This window comes from Nelusetta ayraudi, unplaced genomic scaffold (genome assembly GCF_046127955.1).
Source record: "Nelusetta ayraudi isolate G7.1 ecotype Tasmania unplaced genomic scaffold, CSIRO-AGI_Nayr_v1 ptg000127l, whole genome shotgun sequence".
Classification (NCBI taxonomy): Eukaryota; Metazoa; Chordata; class Actinopteri; order Tetraodontiformes; family Monacanthidae; genus Nelusetta; species Nelusetta ayraudi.
This window is the reverse complement of record NW_027466177.1, coordinates 867,887-889,153: the sequence shown is the minus strand read 5'-3', so window position 1 is coordinate 889,153 and position 21,267 is coordinate 867,887. Positions and strand designations below refer to the sequence as shown.

Below are 21,267 nucleotides of genomic sequence, written 5' to 3'. Positions count from 1 at the left end.
GCCTCAGAAAACAGTCGAGCAGCTCCTGCTTAGACAACTTATCCTGTTTAATTGGGGTGTAATTCCCGCAAAGTCGTCATACACCTCTGCCTTTCTCGACCTGAGTAAACAATGGTGAGCAATGCGGCGGGTCGCTGAGTTGTTAAGTGGAGGCTAAGTGATTGGCAGAAATTGTGGAAACGCTGTTGAATCGTTCCAAGCAGTCGGCCTTGTTTACTGTGTCTTTGGCTTTGTTGGATCGAATTGTTTTTAGGTCACTAATAAATATGTTTTATTCACAACATAGTTTCATTTTTTTTTGATTTGCAATGAAAAATAAACACACAGCTCTGAAATAAATGAAGACTATTGTTGCATTTTAGTCTTGACTGTAATCATAATCATATAATAATATTAAATATTATAGATCATTTATTGTGTTATGTTTTAAAAATGATGCAAAAGGCCAACAAGGAAATGCACAATGGCTTTGGACCTACAGCAAACTAAACATTTACTCGCAATACAAACGATACATTTCATGCACAAGGCGGCGTTGACAATTCAAAGCGTTGCATTCAGAACAAAACCTGTTTAGACTTAAAATACTTGCACGCGTTTCCTGGCCACGTGTCTTCTCAGCTGCTTTCCCCTCACTCTGCGCTCAAACTTTTTAAATGTCCTGAAGGAGCTCTTGCGCAGGTCCCAAGCCTACTGAGATCTCTAATGAAGGCTTTACCTTCCAGGCAAGCATATTTCTCCAAATGACAGTAATTTACATATGATGTATTTAGAGACAGAGAGGGCAGGCTAATTCTATTTAGAGATTTTCCTTTGTTTTAGGAGTCATTAGCAGCTTGCGCAAATCTAATTTTTACAATTTCATCAGGCCATCTTGGAAAGCCTCTGTGAGCTCATCAGAGAGGAGCATTTATTGCTAAGTGTTCTCTATTGCATTAGCACACAATAAAGCGGCCGGGGACTGCTACAGACGTTTATGTGGAATCCAGTTAACACTCCGCCAATTCGTTTTTTATTGGGACACAATCAATTTTTATTCATTTTAAAGCCAGAATGCCTTCTTTCATTGTGTGCCTACTCTAGCTTATTATACCCTAAACTAATTACCGCTTTGTTTTCACAAAATGCTAATGTTTATGTTAAAGATTTCCTCCTCGAAGTACTGGCCCGACATGCACATGCATAATGTGAGATTTTCTCTCGCATATGTTCTTCATTATCTCGCACTTCCCGCGGAGTATTTCAGCCTTATAATTGCATTCGCTCAATTTGTAGACTGTCTAGCAATAAAAAATGTGCTCTCGGTGGTTACGTGATGAGTGTCATATTGAAGAACTGTGGCATAGAAGATTAAAAGATAAAAAAAATATTCAGCCTTCTTCGTAAGTCAACAGCTGAACAGTTTGTTTAGTTTGTGATGTATTATGTGGAGGATAAGTAGAACATATTATTTAATAAATAGATAGAATTAATGTTCACATTTACCCATCATCATAACCTGATGCACTGCAGTTTACACTTGCCTGTTTGCATGAAGGAGAGTGTTCCGTGACCATATTGCTCATGTGTAGTTTTGGGATTTATGCTGCAGCGGCTTCTGGAATGCTTTCAACGCATTGTTGAGATGACAAGTTATCATTGATCCTTCCTTACTTAGCGGAGAGCCATTAAATAATGTATGCGCTCCTGTGCATTACCCCTTGCTCTCTCCTGTCCTCCAGCCATTAGTAAAGCAGGGCCCAGGAACCTTGTGGCTCTGGGCCCTCAGAGGTCTTTTTGGCTTTCATCTAATTAAATTATGCCATAATGAAGACTCCCATAATGAAATTAGTTTTAATTATTTATCAGCGGCCAGTTGGAGGGAGAGCCTGCATTATTAATGCACGGAAGGCCTGAACATTTCGCAATTCATCACCTTTTCCTTTTTGTTAAAAGGTGCAATTTATTAAGTGAGCTGCCACAGCAATGGTGGTTAAGATATCACTGAAATAGGTTTGCATAAGTTACTTGGAAAGGTTTCTTTTCTTCTTTATTATTAAATGAGAAAAAAATATTTTCATCAAATACTTAAAGTTTTGCATGTTAATTAAGTTGTAATTATTTTTTCAGTGTTTTCTAAAAGTATAGCGGTAACTTAATTTATGCCTGTAGTTCTTTGGCTAAAGTTTGTACACCTCCATAAGGTTGGCCTGATGATTCCCCCTGTGCAAACACATTAGAAGACTTTGGTGTCTGGCCAACACAACAGAGGAAGACTGTCGCGCTGTGTGAAGATGTAATTAGCTGGCGTGGAAGTGCGCCGGTCGCAGAGAGGGAGACGTCGACGCAGCTGAGGTGCGTTAGATGATACCTTAGATTTTTTGTGTGATTTTTAAATCACTCTGTAACTTTTTTTTTTGCATGAAAATGACATTAACGCGTAGGCTGACGGAGCAGCAGGAGTGGACTGGGGATGAGGGAAAAGAATGTCATTGGGACGGTGAACCAAGTGCAGGTGTTCGTCAATAGCTGATTAATTATTCAGAGGCAGTCCAGGGCTTCTTCAGTGCAGGGTTTCAGCCAGCTTGTAATTTTGCAAATTGCTTTGTCATCATACGAGTTGGATGGGCTGGTCCACCAGGCTCAAAGCCATAAATTCAGTCCGCCTCTCAAACGAGGCACAAGTGAAGAACATTTGCTGATTTGATGGAGCTGTGGTCAGAATCTGTCTACAAGTAGAGCCCCAGGGAGGAGCAAAGGGGAAAGGTAATGTGTAAAAAAATAAATAAAAAAAAGTCAAGAGAAACATTACACTAAAGCAGATCCAGAGCAGATCAAGTATTCCTCTTTACACAACTAAATATAGGAATCATTATTTAAATAGTGATTTTCCCTTCAAACAAACTCCTAGACTAGACATCAATCTTACTTCACTTCCTCGCGCCAAACAATCAGACATTTCTTTCTATTGTTAAACCGCCTTGGCCCAGGTGCAGCGGTAGCTGAATAACGAACAAGCAAACCCCTCAATTACCCCCGAGCCAGCTCTCTGATAAGCACCATTCAGCAGAAATGGGCCGGCCAATTACCCTGACCAGTATTACCTGTCCCGCATCCAGAAAGTGCACCATGCTCCCATTGTTTCCTGCACAACTGGAAGTTTTTTGTGACCCCGCGCGGATCGAAGGCTTGGCACTTGGCAAGCTGGCGCTCACGGAACCAGGACATCAGGCAGTTTGTTCCTCCGAGCGGGCAATACGTTCTCTGTCTGATTCACAAAAAGTCAACTGCAGAGTCTACCGAGTCTTATGGGAGCCAAAACAAAACACCTGGCGCTCCAACAACTGAGTCACAAAGGCAAGCGGAAGTCGCCCTCACACTCCTCTTCTTTGTTTTCCCGCTGTCTGCTCTTCCTCAGCACGGCAATGAAACGTAATGTTTATTTTGGAGTCGGAGGCAAACGCTCCGGCTGACTGGAATCTCTTTGTTGTGGTTTCGTTTGTATTTTTAGCCCGAGTCGCACCGAGCTGCTGGTATTGATGATTCATATGGTCATCATCAGAGGTCCTCCGCCTGCTCGTCACATCTCTTGTCAGGGTGCGCGGCTCCAGTGAAAGGTTAATCAGGAGGGCTCCTTTGCTTAAGTGATCATTTATAGCTGCTGACAGGCCTGAATGGAAAGTCACTTTTACTTTAAACGCGCGACTCATTTTTCCAGAAATAGCTTTGAAATAGTTTACTTGCATTCTTCTCAGTATTATTATTATGATTGTTGGTCTAATCAACCATAATCATAAACAATTTGCTCAATCAGTTAAAATGAGAGCCGTTCAAGACTGGAGAGACTAGAAACAAATTATCCATTTATTAAATAAATACATATAAATTAAAATGTGTATATTTCATACATAAACGGTTGAACTTTCCCCTGATATTCCGGGGACCCACAATATGAAAACCAGCACTATCAAAACAAATCGCTCAAGATTTTGGAAAGCTAATAACTCAAAATCAGGCACACGGTGGATTAATAGAAGAAACAATGACTCATTCAGCCATCCATCCTAACTGGACTGTGTCTTTTAATATTTCCTTCGCACTGTTGGATTAACCCAGACAACGCTGCCTGTGCCCCGGACACGGACACTCAAATGAACGGCGACGATGGCGGCGCTGACGAGTGGCAGACACATGCACAGGAGTCGCGGCATTAGCATGTGCGTCAGTGCTCCCCCCAGCGTAGTCATAAAAAAAAAGTGTGATTATCCCCGGCCTGGTTATTTTGGAACTCCTTGTCATGCTTCAGCTCCCTCTGACACCCGTGGCTCGATTGGAGACAAGCCTCTAGTTTGCCAAGCCGCTAATAGTTCACACTGTTCGCAAGGCCGTGGAAAACTGCGGTGCTCAGCATGTCGCCCCCGCTGCTGCTTCTATCAAGTGAGTGACATTTGGTGCATATAATCTGAGGTTTTTTTTTTTTTTTTAAAGAGCACACATGCAAGAAGGAGCCCTCCCCACCCCCACAGACCCCTCCCCTCCTCGGACAGACAGATAAACCCAGCTGTTAAGTCTGTCCAAGAGTTAAAAATTACTGATAACTGCTGTCCGGCGGGAATGCCCATTCATCACCGCAAATACCCTCCACTCCCCGCCCCCCTCGCCACGTACCAGCGCACTCGCTTCCTGCCGAGCAAATGCAGACGCAAGGGTTAAATATAAGCTATATTCCGGTCCGCAGTAGTGCCCCCCCCCACCCCACCCCTCCCCTACTTTTATTTACGTCCGATAGAGATCCGACCCCTATTAGCTCGCAATGCCGCGGGGGGCTTAAGCAGCTTTGTCTGGGCTCTTGTGTCATTTTGTGGCACACGCGGTACCAGAACTGGCAGCGGCAGCGGGGAAACGGACCGGTTTGCTCACGTATAGCGCTGCCACCGCCGCCACTGCCGCCTGCCGCGAGCTTCTTGTCGCCGTATTCAGTTGCGAGGCAGAGTGGCACAGACCCCCGGCCCTAAGTGGCTTTCATCTGGCCAATTCAAACAGACGTTTGACCCCAGACATTTGCCTAATGTGTTTTTGTTATGTGGACTCCTGGCTTCGCAAATGTCACAGCGGGCCGGACGAGCGGGGTGAGGGGGGTTAGGGGGCTGGTTTGGTGAATGACTCAAAGAGGGAGGGGGAAGGGGCAGCCCCCCGGGGGTTGGGGTGGGGGGGGGGGGGTGGATTGCAAGGCAGAAAGTCCACAACCTCTTGCATTTTTCTGCTCTAAGCCTCCGTGGTGAAGCTGCAGTTTCCAGTGATAATGAGCCTCTCCCACCACGTCCCGGGCCAGAACCGCAGCGGCCCTACCGCCCTGCCGAATGCGGCGAGGAGTAGCCGCCCCCGCCCCAACCCCCTCGCCCCCCCACCGACAGCTCCGCTGACCTGAGCTCCAACTGCCGAGGCAGTTGTGGAGCGGAGGGGCACATTTCTGGCGGCCTGGTATTGCACAAGTCAGACGCAGTCAGAAACAGTTGGGGCGGCCCTGACAAATGTTGCCATTAGGAAGGGTGCTGAAAATGTATCACCCAACATATTGGTATTTTAGGGTGCAGCTGACTTAGATTTAGAAACGCTGCTGATGAGGATCTTTCTTTAAACCGGGCTAACACATTAGTAGCAGGAAGTCACACCTACCTCTGACAGCCCTCTTTAACAAATGAACGCTCAGTTGTTGTCTTTAGTGACAAATGCGGCGGCAATGACGTTCGTTGGATGTGTATTTCTGTATTTCAAAACTCAGTGTGTGTGTGTGTGTGTGTGTGTGTGTGTGTGTGTGTGTGTGTGTGTGTGTGTGTGTGTGTGTGTGTGTGTGTCAGCCAGATTCCTTGTGACATTCATTTTTAGTATAAGTCTGTGTGTGTAAAAAAAATTAATACCTAGCATGTTTCCCACACATTTAAATTCTAACTTGTAACTGGAGTTCTACCTTATTTAGACTTTTTTAAAAAAATTACATTATGATGAAACTGCACTAGAATTCTAGAGGAGACATTTATCTTTATGCGTATTAATGGAGCTTTGCTGATAAGCCAATCTCTGAATATAGCCCTTATCTTCATCTCATAACGGGCTATATATTTTTGAGTGTAATGCCCGCTGTGATACTCCCAGCCATAGAGATGTCTTATTCTGAGTAATAGGTCTCTAAAGTGTGCTTGTTTGGCTTTTTTGGGGCCATCAGAGAGCAATAAAGTTTCCTCAGGCTTTTCAGGGTCCTCATAGACTTTCCACAGGTGTGCTTCACTGGCAATAAAGTAGCTCGCCTCTCACGGCGCAGTCACGGAGGAGTGCTATTCAAACTGGTCATTACAGATTTTTTTTGCTGCCTTTTGCACTTTACAAAAAAATACATTTTTTTTAATTTCGAGGGACTTCCTGTGTTTAGTTCCTCGCGCTGGCTTCCTTTATTTCAACGTTTTTACATAACCTAAAGTACGCTTTGCTTGTTTTTGTTTGGGAGCGAGACGGCTCGCACTCGCTCAACCTGCGTTTGGTGACGTTGAGTGAGGTTAACCATTTCCTTTGTTCCTTTGCCTTTTTGCGGAGGAGACCTGCGATGTATTCTCATGTTGAGGTATGCCGTGTTTACCTTCACCCCCTCCACTCCTCAGAGACGCCGGCCAACCTGATGTTTGTTTATGAGAAATTTTGGCTTTTCTCATAACTTTCATTTACCACTTGAAAGCTGCTCACTTGCTACTAATTTACCTCGCCGGGCTTTAAAATGATCAGTCTGCGCAGACGAGCTCCTTCTCTTGTGGTGGCAACCTGTCGTCATCAAAGCCTCCTGAGTTTAATGAGAGCCTTATCGGTGGCTTAATGTTATGTGCTCGAACGTTACATGAGGAACGACTCTGTAAATGCAAGGCAACGTGGATTTTAGGCCTCGCAACGGCGCTTGTTGTTGCTCCCTTGTTTTTTGGCTTTGATCGTCTGAGCTCGTTGCTCTCGCAGCACGGTCTGGCTTCTGAGAGGGTATTACAGAGTTCATATGAAAACACACGCAGTGGACGGGTGGAGCGTTGACAATAATCTTAGATTTCCTCAGTCATCATCGCAGCTTCTCCCTACCATGGCTCCGTCGCTCTCAGCTGTGCAGTTTTTTTTTCTTCTTTTTAACAGGAAGCTTTGCATATTGAATAACTTAAGAAGTGGAGAGTTTTGTGGAGTTGGGGCTTATTTCACTTTTTTCTTCGTCAATAGATGAGTACTTAACTCAGTAAAGCTTATATAAATATATATATTTTCTAAAAATGTTTTTTCATTCCAAGTCATCCCAAGTTCAGATTTCCTTTTCTCGGGGAAAAGGGTTTGAGTCTAATGCTCCGCTGAGACTCGTGTCAAAAAAAAAAAAAAAAAGGAACTTGATCCCTCCTGATGTGTGACACTGTGTAAACACTGCAGTGTTTCTACCCAAACAAATTGGTAGCACGTGCATATGAAAATATGGCAGCCGCGTCGTAGCGGGGCAATAGCATTTCGTTTCATCCGCGCCATTCGAACGCCGTTCACAGTTCGTGTTCTTTGCCACGCGGTCCACTAAGAAGTTCTCTGTGCTCCACAACGTGGAGGAGAACCTGCTTGCGTCAGGCCGGGCTCTCTCTCTCTCCCTCTCTCTCTCTCTTTCTCTGTCTCTCTCTCTCTCCGAGCGCCACCAATCCATTTAGATGTACATTTGCACCCCCTGGCCCCATTCCTTATCAGGAAAATGGAATCAGCCATTTGGAAGTAGGTCTATTTTCACATATGTGCGAAGCTGAGTGGATAACCTGTTGGCAGCTGGGGGACAGTGCAGATCTCTCCTCACTCTAAATTGCAGGCAGGCATCCCTGCCACCCCACATGAAGCGTCCCATCAAGATAATCCTTAATAAAGAGTGGCTTCACATTTAATCTTAGCTCCACTTCTCAAATTTCTGACTTGATATAGTTTTTGGCAGGCAGTGCTTTAAACGTTGATGTCAGTTCAACTGTGTCAGTGCATCTTTTGTTAAGCTGCCCCCTGGCAGATGCGGGGACGGCTCTTTCAGGCTTCTAATTGACAGCTGCAATAAAGGAAATAACTGCATTCACGAAAAACTAACGAGATAAAATGTATTTTGTCCCTTAAAATCATTGTGCAAAAAATATATATTACTTGTTGCTTATAACAAAAAAAGTGTAAGCTATATTTTAGGAACTTACTCAACTCAGAATTGCACCTCCAGCTAATTTTCACACGACTGCTTATTGAAACGGGGGGCGACAGAGTCGGTGCCATAACCCAATTGGCACGTGTCGCCCCCGCCGCTATTGGAAATAGTTATTTGAGAATCCCCGAGCATCTATCTGTCAATCGAGTTATCAAGAATGTGTTCTCGTTGCGTGCAATATATTTCGCGCGTGCCGGAGCTGAAACTTGAGCCTGCGGATTTTACCTGTGGTGAGGAGCTGGAAGGTAGGAGCTGCTGCTGCTGCTGCTGCTGCTGCTGCTGCTGCTGCTGCTGCTGCAGTGCGTTAAAACGTTGAAGTGGAGCAGCTCAGCGATATTTTTCTGACTCGCACTCGTCCATAGCCGCTGTACTGGAAGCGGTTGTGGAGGACTGTCGCTGAACAACTTTGATATTCAGCGATTTACTTCCTCATCTTATTTAATGCAGTTAAAACCAATTTTAAATTATTTTTTTACTTTTAGCCAGCCAGTGTTGTTTCTAAAAAAAAAATTGAGGTTGCAGAGATGTGTGGGCAACGCCTACTGGGCGACCGACCGCGAGCACAGTGTGCCATTCTTCTAGCCAGGGGTGTTCTTCTTCTCTCAGCACCTCTTTACCATAGCAATGTATGACTTCCTCTTTGTCGGTAATCATTTTTCAGCGTGACGGTTGCAGCGTTATGATGCAAAAAAAAAAGAAAATTACACCAATTCGAAATGATCCGTCCACTCATTTGTTTCGCCAAAGTTGATGTTTTTTTGACTGAAAGAAAACAAACGGCGGCTGGTTGGAGAGCATCGCCAGCCACGGCTGAGTCGCCATCCGGGTCGGAGCTCTTCAGCAGCAGCAGCAGCAGCAGCAGTGTGGCTTTGTGCGGTAGCTTCGCACAGTTGAAATAATAACCAGCAGCGGACAGAAGGCCGCCGTTCCCTCGCACATTGACCCGGCGGACGCGCCGACGGAGCACTTCCACGAGACGCTGTTCAACCTCTGGCCCGCCGCCCCCGTCCACCGCCCGTCACCTGAGCTAATGACCTGAACCCTTGTTTACCCCTCCCAAGGTCCCTCGGAGACAAATACAAATCCAGCGGCGACCTCGGACTCGCGAGAGCCCGGCCAAGCGGTGGAGGGAAAAAAAAAAAAAAAAAAATATGGCCTGCGGTGGAAAAAAGCATAACAAAAACAGAGAGAGAGAAGGAGAGAGAGGGATTGGGGGGGCGGGGAGGGGGGGGAGAAGAGAGAGCGGGCCCTAGGGGTACGTGAGCACGGCCCCGGCACTCCAGTGGACAGGCCGGGCCGGCTGGAGAGGTCGGCCATTTCATTGTCTGGCCGCTCTGATACAATCTGGAGGGGCTCTATATTGCTTAAAGCTGCGAGTGAATGACATATGGGGGAGCTGGTGTGAGGCACGACTCCCCCGCGTCTCCTCAAGGCCCAAAGTCCTTCCTGTGAAAAGAGCACCGAGCAACTTTTTCTCTTTTTTTTCTCTCTCTTTTTCCCCCCTTCTGCTCTTTCAAACGGCAGCAGCAGCAGCAGCAGCAGCAGCAGCAGCCTGCCTCCCTCCCTCCCTCCCTCGTTCCCTCCCTCCGTCCCTCCCGCCCTCCCTCCCCTCGGTGCCTCGCTCTCTCTCGCTCACTCTCTCCCTTTTTTTCCCCCCTCGCCCTCAGACACTCGCTAGTCACTGCCCGAAGCAGTAATAGGACAACTCTCGTTCTCACCAGGACCGGGGGGTCTCCTGAGATGCCGCATGGGGCTCCGTTTGCTCGCCGTCAACTAAAATGAAAAAGAAAAAAGTTGTTTTGTAGTTTTTTTTTTAAACGTCTGTCGCAGCGCAGATTGTTCGTATGACCATAAAGGGAGTGTGTTTTAGAAAGTTTGCTGTCCCTCTCTGCTGGACCGAATGATCTTTCTGTAGAAGATTTTTTTTTTTTTTTTTGGTAAAGAGAGGATAAACACACAAGGATTCAACCATAATTGTAGTAAGTAGGACATTATTTTCTGCCTAATTCCCGACACGCTGCCTGTCATTTCTCTCTCTCTCTTTTTTTTTTTTTTTTAGCTTTTAAGTGTGTGTTTGTTGTTTGTTCTCGTGTGTTTGTGTCTGAGTGTGCGTTTGTGAATTTACACCTTCCATAATTTTTTGTGGCATTTATTGTAGCATCTTTTGTAAATGTTATTTGAGCGATAATAAAAAAAAAAAAAGAAATTGATGAGGGTAAAAACAGCTTTTCTTATCCAGATTATTTTTTTTTTGGCATATAACAAAGCCACTTCCTTTTTTAATTTGCACGTCTGTGCAGCAGAATGAAGTGTGTGATTTAAAAAGCAAGGCAGAAATGTAGCGGTTAGTAAAGATGTTTTTTTTTTTTTTTAGAACAGCAAGTACAAAGTAGCTGAAAATACAATTTAACGTGATCATTAAAATATAAGCTTTATTTTTTTCCTTAAAAATAGAAAAATCCCTTTGATAATTGGAGAAAAATACTTGCTCTTTTTTTTAAGTATATTAGATAGTTCAGGCTATATAGAGATAAAATTAAAAAACATTTTTTTTTTTTGCTAAAATATCTGAAATAATTTAAGAGATGCTCAATATAATGTGTAAATTTAAAAGCTAACGTGTTATATTTAAATATGGAAAACAAAAATGAAAGTCATCAGGTGTTTTAAATGTCTCTAAAATCACCCTTTAAATTGGCAGGAGAGATCCTCCTTTTGGAAAGCCCAGTTTTACATTTTCCAACAGGTCGGCAGGCAAAACGCGCTGCTCCTCGCCGGAGTACCCCTTTTTTTTTTCTTTTTTTTTTGACTGGCAGAACAAACAAAACCCAGCAAGAGTTTAAAACAGTTGACATCCAATGCCATCTGCTGAGGCTCGGAATGCCGCGAGGAGACCCGAGAGCCTCGCAGCGTCTCACCAAGACAACAGGCCTCGACTCCCGGCCGTGCAGCGTCTCCACTCGCGCTGCACACACACGCACACACACACACACACACACACTGCATTTGGTGTGTTTGTGTGTAGACAGAGATGATTCACCGGCTGTAATCAAGAGCCTTTCTAATTGAAGGATGTTCTGCTTTAATGTCCTGTGCGTGATCACAGGCTTTGCGTTGCAAGTCGGTGTACACTTTCAGTGTGTGTGTGTGTGTGTGTGTGTGTGTGTGTGTGTGTGTGTGTGTGTGTGTGTGTGTGTGTGTTGACGCGTATGTGAATGTGTGTGTGTGCACGAAGGGCATTTCTTCCCTCTTAAATTGTATTTTTGCCCCCCTCTTCCATCCTTTTTTCCATCCTCTAATTTCTGTCATGTTTGGAAAGGTGTGTGTCAGCGCCTGAAAAGACAGGAAGCACAGAGGTGGAGATCAGCTCGGGCTGCTTGTCGAGTGGCTCGCTGTAGACAAACATGACTGTGTGTGTGTGTGTGTGTGTGTGTGTGTGTGTGTGTGTGTGAGAGAGAGAGAGATTGCCTGCTGCAAGCATTCACTCGCACAATAACCTTATTTACCCAATTAACAGATAATGAGGCGGCTGATTTGGGGGCCTGTTTACACGGTGTGTTTGCTTTCGGCAGGGGAGAGGGGAGGGAGAGATGGCTCTCTGTGTCCGGATGCCCGGGTGAATGTGTGGCGGCGGTGTATACAAGCAGGAGTGGTCGGCGGTGGCATTGTTTGCGCTAAAAGGCCCAGTGCCTTCCTTCCGTGTAACGTCTGGCCGAGCCGAGTCCTCACACCGCCTTCATTTCTCTCCCTCTCTCTCTCTCTCCCTCTCTCAGAGAGGAGATGGGACATTGGCGAAAGACATGGAGGCCTAATTGATCCACCTCCAAATGATCCGGCTATTTGTGAAGCGGTTGGGCGGGGGAAAGAAGGAGGAACTGGGGGATCTAATGAGTACCTGGGTGATTAGTTGGTTGGGGGGGTGGGGAGGGCTGTTTACTTAATACCGCGGGGTGTTATTTTGTTAACACACCGCTGTTTGGATCGAGGATATTTGGCCGAAGGAGCAGGAAATGAGCTGCGGGGATATCTGTCGAATGCCACTGCAGGGCCCTGCCCCCATCAGTAGCGACCGGCCAATCGTGCATTTGTGTTTTGTAGATGTTTGCAGCGTGCAGGGTGACGAGGAGCTCGCCCAGGTTTCCAGCGTCAACGTGGGCTTCTGTCACAGAACAGCACAGCATTGCTTCTGCAAGCCGTGATATATTTTTAAAAATCTGATTTGTTTGCATTTTGGATTTTTATATATATATTGTATCAATATTTTAAATCCATTTCAAGGATACATGTTTTAAAAAAAAAATGATGAAGCTCAAAGCCATTTAAGTGACACAATCTTTTAAATTTGTCTGTCAGTAAAGCTTCTGTCATCCTGCACTGGTCACGGTGGTAGGCAGGCCTGTGATAGAAACGTGCCCCTTAAATCATGTTGGATGGCCCCTCAAAGGTGAACCCGGCCTTCTGGAAATAATTCCTGAGGGTTGAAGAGCACAGTATTAACAGATTTAATGTAGCTATTGAGCGAATTGCCGGAGCACTATGTCAGATCGCACCAGAGGAGCAAGACAAATTGCTCGTCAGCAAACACCAACATGTGTTAATAATTGGGCTTTTAATTTGAAGGCTACTGCACAGTTTGCAAAGGTGTGAGAATCATATTGCGCTGAAAGGAATAATTTTATATATATTTATAATAACTATCTTAGACAAATCAACGAGTCATATTTGCATACGTACTTTTACTGCAGATACAGAAAATACCTCATAATTCAACGTATGACCCATTAAAATTGTATACGGCCAAGCAGAATGATTATTGCTTACTTACAAGGTTAAAGAAAAAATAAATAAATAAATAAGTGAATTAAAAAAAATACAAAGGCTAAGCAATTTAATGTTGCATCTGTTGGCAGCCGTCATTTCTTTCAGGCACGTAAAGAGACGCAAGTGAAGTGTAGCATTTTGTAAACTGTGCCTAATTCCGCCCACATCTGTCTCCAATTGTTGTCCGCATCTACATTCTTGGAGAGTGGATTTATTTTTCCTGGGCCACCATGTGGATTCAGCTGACCAGCTTAAGTGGGGATTAGTTGTTTGAGAGTTCGATTTTGATTAAAGCATTGTTTCTCGAAAAGTTGTAACTCACAACACATGGCTTACGTAGACTGTAAAATTCAAAAGACCCTGGCCTGTGCCCTCTGGAAATGAATATGTGTCCGGGATGACCCCGGGAGCGGAGAATGAAAATAAACAATGCGTAGCCCCCTCGTTTCGCCCACCAGCGTCACCTCTTTACTGGGATTGTGTTTTACTTTAATTGTAAAGGTGTGTGAATGCTGAAGAGATATATATTTTTTTGCCCTCCACATTTTTTATCTTTATATATATTTTTTTGCTCTTCTCGGCTGAAAAAAGTAACCAAGCCGGTGGGGGATGTGGGGGGGGCGGGGGGGGGGAGGCGAAGAAAGAAGATTTGTGCGGGGGTCAGACAGCCTGCATGCTGAGATGATCTATGCTAAAAGCTCTGGCTCTGGCTCTGTTTACCTTTGGAAACGCCGGTCTTGAAATCAGTAAAGCGAAACAAAAGGGCCCAGCAAACAAGCGTGAGTGGAGCGTGTTGTGGCACCCCCCCACCCCCCCACCCTCCTCCCGCCCCACCTCCCACTCCCTCAGTGACACTTCCAGCTCTTCATCCACTCCAGCTTTGTTCTCGCTCACTTCAAAGTCCTGGCGGTTCAGGTTGAACTGCGAAAGCACATCAAAGATGCTGAACGTGGCCCGTTTTTTTTTTCTTCTTTTTTTTTCCCCTCCCCCTCTAAATATTTAGTGGGCTAGGAGACAAAAATCTCCTTCCATCTCCCAAAGTTTCTCCCCCCCCCTACCTCCTCCTTCTCCCGTCTTACTCACTCTCCTGCTCCTCCTCACCTGGCTGCTTTCACCTGCTGGTGAAAAAGCCTCAGACGCCAGCATGGCCGTAGCTTCGTGGGCCTCGGCTGGCTGGCTGGCTGGCTGGCTGGCTGGCTGAGCCACACACACACACACACACACACACACACACACACACGCACACACACATTCTCCTGACTTCTCTGATGGCTGTTAATGTGCTGTGGCCAAACGTGCTCCTCTTCCATCTTTATGGTTTCCTTTTCTCTTGTGTGTTTTTCGCTTCCCTCCATGTGTCGGGTTCTGCTGGAGGGAGGGAAATATTTGTGATGCTGAAATGACGTTCAAAAGCCTTTGGTCTTGATCAAAAAAAAAGAAAAGAAGATTGGTGGACAAACAAATGAAAAACAGTCGCCTAAAAAAATAAATCACGTCAGATTTATTTATTTTTTTATTTTTTTTAAATAATAGTTCCGGGGTTTCCTGTTTTTCCCCGCTGACACATCTACTGATTTCCCCCCCCCTTTTTTCTTCCTACGGTGTTGCCCGTGAGCCGAGGCTGATGTCGTGTTATGGCCGCGCCAGGCATGCGACCGCCGGTTGTTCAGAGGGGGCGAGTGGGCAGAGAGAGAGAGAGAGAGGCGGCGCTCGTAGTGGACGGCGAGAATGTAACTGTCAGCTCCAGAGAGTAATAGAGGCATTCGCGGCGTCATAGGAAACATATGTGGCTCCATATGCTCTCCGCGCCGCCTGCAGTCTCCTGCATTGTCTGAGATGCACCACTGATCTGGGGGCCTCTGGAGTGCCCTGTGCGTGTGCGTGTGTGTGTGTGTGCGTGTGTGTGTGTGTGTGTGTGTGCGCGTGTGTGTGTGTGCGTGTGTGTGTGTGTGTGTGTGTGTGTGTGTGTGTGTGTGTGTGTGTGCACGCACATGCGTACACTTTTGCGCCACTCATGGTGGGGCCTCTGGAGTGCCTGGCGTGCTAAAAAGAAAATTGTGTTTGGGGGATTTTACATGTCTATGTTTTTCGCAGAGACAATTTATTTTCCCATCAAAAGTCGTCTTTTTGTGCTGTGAAAGAAACAAACAGTTTTGACTTGTGTGTGTGCGTGCGCGTGCGCGTGTGTGTGTGTGTGTGTGTGTGTGTGTGTGTGTCGTGCCATGGCCCCAGGCAGGGGCCAGGCCCCCACGAGAAGCAAACCGCTGATGGTCATTAGGACCTGTCAGTATGCCAGGAGGAGGAGGAGGAGGAGGAGGCGGGTGGGGGTGTGTGGGGGGGGTTAGTGCTGATAAATTTCAGATAGTGTCAATTGCGGATGAAAGATGTGCCGGGGATGCTGGGGGTGTCACGCTCGACTGGCCCTGCGCTCAACAAGTCCCGTCCTTCCAGCTACCTCCAGCAGGAAGGCCAGCAGCCACCCCCACCTCTACCCAACCCCACCCCCTCTGCCTACCTTCACCCCCCCCCTCCACACCGCTTCAACCCCTCCCCTCCCAGCCCTTCCTGCTTACCTTGGCTAAGCCGCTTTTGCATGTTGATTGGGGGGAGGGCTAATCCAGTTTGCAGCTGTCGTAGACCAATGATGAATCACCTTTCCGTCATTTGGCCGTGCTCCCCTCGCCGGGGGAGGAGGGAGGACCTGGAGGAGGAAGCAACGCTGGAGTGGGTCTGCGGGAGAGAGAGAGAGAGAGAGAGAGAGAGAGAAAGAGAGAGAGAGAGAGAGAGAGGGAGAGAGACAATGCGCGCCTCTGTTACCCCCCCACCACCACCACCACCACCACCCTCGCCCACCAGTCCTCTCTTCCCATTCTGCTCCGGAACAACAATAATGTTTTCTCAGACAAGCCTTTTTTGTGTCACGGATGGCCGTGGACTGTGACACCGAGCCGCGGTAACAAGGACTGATATTGTTTCGGCGGCCGGGGGGCAGGTGGAGGCGGAACACAGAGAGGGGAGTGTGTGCGTGTGCGTTGGTGTGTTTTGCCAGGACTCCATGGAGGCCCCAGGTAAGAGCAGAGTTGAGCCGATGCCAGCAGCTGCAGCAGCAGCAGCAGCAGCAGCAGCAGCATCAGAGACATGTAGCTCACTGGCGTTGGCATCAGAGATTTTACCCTGAGATACTCAGTGAAGCAGCTGTCAGCTTTTTCCGATTCGACTGAGGAGGGTAGAGATGAGGAGGGAAATCTGGGCAGAAAAAGGGATTTGAGCAAAAGGATGAGGCGGCAAAGGTGAAATATCAAAAAAAAAAAAAAAAAAAGTGGCTCTCAGTGGTATTTGTGTGCTGGTCCTGTGTTACTCCAGAGCAGGAAGTACACAAGCAGCATTTGGCGGTGAAAAGTCCAGAGTTGTTTCTGTTTTTCTGGCACAGTTGCATTTTGGCTATGTTGCGTTTTGACATGAAATCCTGAAAATGTGTGTTTTTTTTAAATTACTAGACTGAGTTTCAACTTGAAGGAACATTGAAGTGTTGTAAGTCGACAATGTCAAACCATGTTAAATGGAGCAAATAAGTGTTTTTTTGCTGTTTTTGAATTCTTACCATTCTGGTTTCTTTGTCATCTGAGAGCGCCGCTCTCTCAGACTGCTCATGCTGACTGGAAGAGTTATCATTGTGCGGCTTTGTGTAAAACGCCAGCGAGCGTCGATAGCGACGATAGCCAACCCCCCCCCCCCCCCTCCCTCCCACCAACCCCGCAACAAAACCGAAAAACGGCAGAATATCGCAGAAAGCGCCGTGCTCCAATTCAATTATCCCGGGAGACAAATTGGGCTCTCCGGGTTCTTGCGGCCGCGCTCGTCTCTCTATCGTCTGCACTCGATCGAAAGAAAAAAAAAAAAGAAAAAAAAATCCCCCTTTTGAGCGCGCGAGAGACGAGGAGACGGAATAATGTTTTTCGTGGCGCGCTCCGGTCGCGTAAACACAGAAACAATTAAGGAGCTTGCCAGAGCAAACACATGCCTCGTGAGCTCCTCATCTGCCAATCACTGAGCCGTGGGCTCTTGTAATCAGCCCGAGTGCGGAGCGCCTTCAACGGGGCACGTTGAGCATCGGCCCCCAAACCAGCAAACATCTGCTGAGGGTCTCTCCCCCCCCCCCCCCCCAACCTCCCCGAGCCACACAAAGACGATATATACACTCAGGATCTATTTTTAGCTGCGAGATACGGCGGATGAAATTGACAGTGAACACGATGTTTGACGGAGGGGCGACTCTGCAGCGAGACATCAGAGATTTCGCTGGTGTTTGTTGACGTCAAAGTTCCTCTTTCTGTGGGCGTGTGTGTGTGTCTGTGTGTGTTCTCCATCTCAAGCGTGCACACATCGATTTGAGGACGCGCTTTTTTTTTTTTCTTTCCCCCCTGTGCACTCAAAACACATGATCTCGGTCCTCGGATGTTTTGACAAATGTTTTCAAATCACAGTTTCAGATTTTCCTCCAGCCGAGATGACTCGTTGTGTGCGTTGTTTTTGTTTTGTTTTGTTTTTTTTGCGTGCGCCGCCTGTGTGTGCCAGAGCTCTGCCTCCCTCCCTGCTCCATGGAACCAGAGTCTAATTTGATTTTTGCCTTGTGTGTGTGTGTGTGTGTGTGTGTGTGTGTGTGTGTGTGTGTGTGTGTGTGTGTCGCCAGGTCTATGGAAATGCAGGATCTAGCCAGTCCTCACAGTCGAGTCAGTGGAAGCAGTGAATCCCCCAATGGTCCCAGCCTCGACAACTCGCACATCAATAACAATTCCATGACACCCAATGGCACTGAAGGTACGTGTGAGGTGCTGTTGCGCTTTTCTTTACTACTCCTACCTCTTAAAAAAGTGATTGTATGAGATCTCAAAAGCCCGTTTTAGCTTAGCCGGCTGCAAAGCTGCTAAAAATCTCACTTTATCCTAATGTGTTTTTTTGTAAAACTCACAACCGGTGCCCGGTAAACTCCTTTCGACATGCACTGTAGATTTTGTGCAGTTGTTTAGCCTAGAATTCAGCGCTGCCAACGTTTTCCCCAGGCCATTAGCTGTTTGTTTAAGTGAGTATGCGATTATTCAAAGGCGGCTGCATGAAAATGAAAAAGTTTTGCATGAGGTCTCGACTCCGCGTAGCTCTTCACTCGGGTGATTCGCCAATTGCTTGAACCCGAGCCTTTGTTTAGTGACGGAGTCGTGCCCCCAAAGTGATTTAAAGCGTCTCCGCTGTCGGATCCTCTTCAGGTGCATGCGTGATGCGATTCAAGCTCGGGTCCCCTCTGTGTGTTTATTTGTGTGGTCGCGCGACGGGAGCCGTGGACGCGGTTGCAGACATGTCATGTGTCCCTTTGCCATTCTTTCCTCTCCCAATAGGTGATAACATCACAATGCTTACCACTGCAGACTGGTTGTTAGGTTCTAACTCACAATCCTCTGCAGGTTTGTCTACCCCTCTGGCGGCACAATGGAAGAATAAGATGTGTTTTTTGTTGGGTTTTTTTTTTGCTCCACTTTCAGAATGAAAGTATCTTTTCTCGAACAGTCCGACTTATTTTGCGAAGAGAATCCCTTAAAGTAACCAATTGATCAGCTGTGAAATTCTGAAGCAGCCAGGACTGTCGTGCCTTTCATTCAGAAACTGTGATTTTTTTTTTTAATTTATTTTTATTTTGCTGTTTCACTGTTTCAAGCATGGTTTGGCAGCGACCGGAGTCATTTGTTTAATGAATGAGCAGGTTTTGAAACTTTTAAAAAAAACATGCGTTTTGATTTGATATTTGATTTTCTTTGCCGCTCCACGTGCACAGTGGGTATTGCGTGTCCTGTGTGTGTGCTAGTTTATGCATGGGGTTTTTCTTTTTCTTTTTGAATCAGTGTGTTGTTAAAAACAAAACAAACCCACCACCCATCAACAAATTGTGTCTCAGCACAGTCATTTTATTTGACCAAAATAAGAGAAAAAAAACACCATTGAACTTACCTGAAGTGAAATGGACTGATTAAAAGATCAGAACTCTTCAATTCATTATATCAAGGAGCGTTTGCAGCTCGTCCAAAGCTAAATCTGAACTCGATGCTTTTAAAGTTGTGCGGAAAATCCTTTAATTTAGAATTTATTGCAAATCCGTGATTTTTGTCTGAATGACCTCATGAATAATGTCACGGTCATCTTAGTTGTATTTGTACAGATAAATCCTTAAACACAGTATATGATAATAATATTAGAAATACTGTTGGCTTTTTTTGATTCCCTCCTGCCCGTCCAGTCATTTTGTGTCGGGTTTTTTTGTTGTTTTGTTTTCGTGCATATTTTCAATCGCACTTTGAATTGTCTTGAAAATGTGAAACTTGAATTAAATGTCTTGCTGTGGATGTTTTGTTTTGGGTTTTTTTTGCACTTTTGAATCGCACCTGAGTTGGCGGCTTTTGATGACCGTGTGGCTTCTTCGCTTGCAGTTAAAACAGAGCCAATGAGCAGCAGCGATATCGCCTCCTCGGTAGCAGCAGACGTGTCTCTAGACAGCTTCTCGGGATCAGGTGAGGTTAGACGGTCTTGTGCGTGTTGTCTGTTTGTCCAAGTGTGTGTGTGTGTGTGTAGTTCCCTGTCTCCATCGTGCACACAGCTGTACAACTGATGAGTGAGAGATGAGGACTGAGATAAGCGGCCTCCGCGAAAAAAAAGTGTTCACACACTGTGTGTGTGTGTGTGTGTGTGTGTGTGTGTTGCGTTGCATTTCCTCAGTTCCCATGCCAGCGCGGACTGAGTTATGACCTGTGATAGTCCGAGTCCGTCTCTCCGGTGGAGTGACGCGACGTCCCCGAAGCCCGTTCTGAAAAATCATTAAAGGAAAAGCAGACTAATTTGATAATTTGGAATTTATTCCTCCCCTCCCGCCTAAGTCAACACAGATCAGGCTCTAAAACACACATTAACAGTTGTCCGTCCGACTGCGCGGTATTATCTTGCTCGCTAATTTTCCTGTATTTTCTTAGCTCTCCGGCCTCGGCGCAATATACCTGCATGTAGTGCATAAATCACCGCTTGTCTCTGACACTATTAATGAAATTTGGTAATCTTATAGCCCGGATCCTCCGTGGGGGGAAACCCAAAGCTGCGCTCGCGGAGGAGCGTGTTTTTTGTCCACTGGCAGGTGCTGCTTATGTGGGGAAAGTGTCAGCGCTGCTCGAGTGTGTGTGTGTGTGTGTGTGTGTGTGTGTGTGTGTGTGTGTGTGTGTGTGTGTGTGTGTGTGTGTGTGTGTGTGCGCGGCTCGTAGCAGCAGCAGCAGCAGCAGAAGCAGCAGCAGCAGCAGCGTACGGTTACATCCAGTTAGCGCCGCTAAATCCCCCCCGTTTCGCAGCGACGTTGGCAGACGTTGAGAAGTTGTTAGTTTAGTTTTAACGACCGTAGTGTGACGACCACGCCGTTGAATGAATGATAGAGCTTTTACACAAGTGCAATTTGTGAGGCTGTGTGTGTGTGTGTGTGTGTGTGTGTGACTGATTTTTTTTTTTCTCCCTGTTTTTTGTCTGTGCAAAAATTTAAATCATTATTGTTAATTTAGTTGTAGCTTTATTTTTAAATTAATTTTCATTGTTTACTTCTAATTTTGAAAACTGCAATTCAGAATATTTAAATACAGCAATTCTAAATAACGACGGTTACCACATTTAACCTCACATTCTGGCTGTGGTAGATTTCTATCTTTTCGGAAGGTTGCACATGACTTCACTCCGTGGAACCGCATGTTTTTCCAGCTGATGAGGTGATAATTATGCAGTAGGACTCGTTAGCTGCAATCAGCGGTGTCACTTCCACCGTGGCCGCCGCTTCCAGAGGCCCGGGGGCCTTGTGAAGTGACGGGCTGAGACTGATTCACACTGCCCAAGTATCTCAGGGATGCACCGGTCAGCAGAAAAACCTGATGTTCTCACCTGATTATTTTACTTCATTATTGGTCTCCGGTTTTGAACCTTAAACGGGGGTTACCGAAATAAACAGACCGGCGCAATGTAATTACCGCTTCCTTGGAATCCAGAGGTTCTGTTGGCGAAGGGAACTATTTACCTTATTTCTTAATGTTTAAATATGTGCTCGCCTCCTTTCTTTTTAACTCTCCTCAGCTATTGGAACCAGTGGCTTCAGCCCAAGACAAACTCACCAGTTCTCTCCGCAGATTTACCCTTCCAAGTAAGGCTTTCTTTTATTTTTCCTCAAA

The 21,267-nt window shown here is 46.1% G+C and overlaps 1 protein-coding gene across 11 annotated transcripts in view; it reads left to right on the top strand.

Annotated features, from left to right (window-relative positions):
* eya1 (EYA transcriptional coactivator and phosphatase 1) overlaps positions 1-21,267 on the top strand; it is a 57,420-nt gene that overhangs the window by 8,349 nt on the left and 27,804 nt on the right. For 2 of the 11 annotated variants that reach the window (XM_076050396.1, XM_076050395.1), the window contains exons 1-3: positions 9,873-10,191; positions 17,724-17,851; positions 21,173-21,239. In XM_076050396.1, the coding sequence (XP_075906511.1) occupies positions 17,728-17,851; positions 21,173-21,239 (191 nt within the window). In that variant the 5' untranslated portion in view covers positions 9,873-10,191; positions 17,724-17,727. Of the gene's footprint in view, positions 1-9,869; positions 10,192-15,784; positions 16,102-17,723; positions 17,852-18,423; positions 18,490-19,506; positions 19,588-21,172; positions 21,240-21,267 lie in introns of those variants that run through there. The other 9 variants (XM_076050388.1, XM_076050385.1, XM_076050389.1 and 6 more) reach the window with 9 other exon arrangements.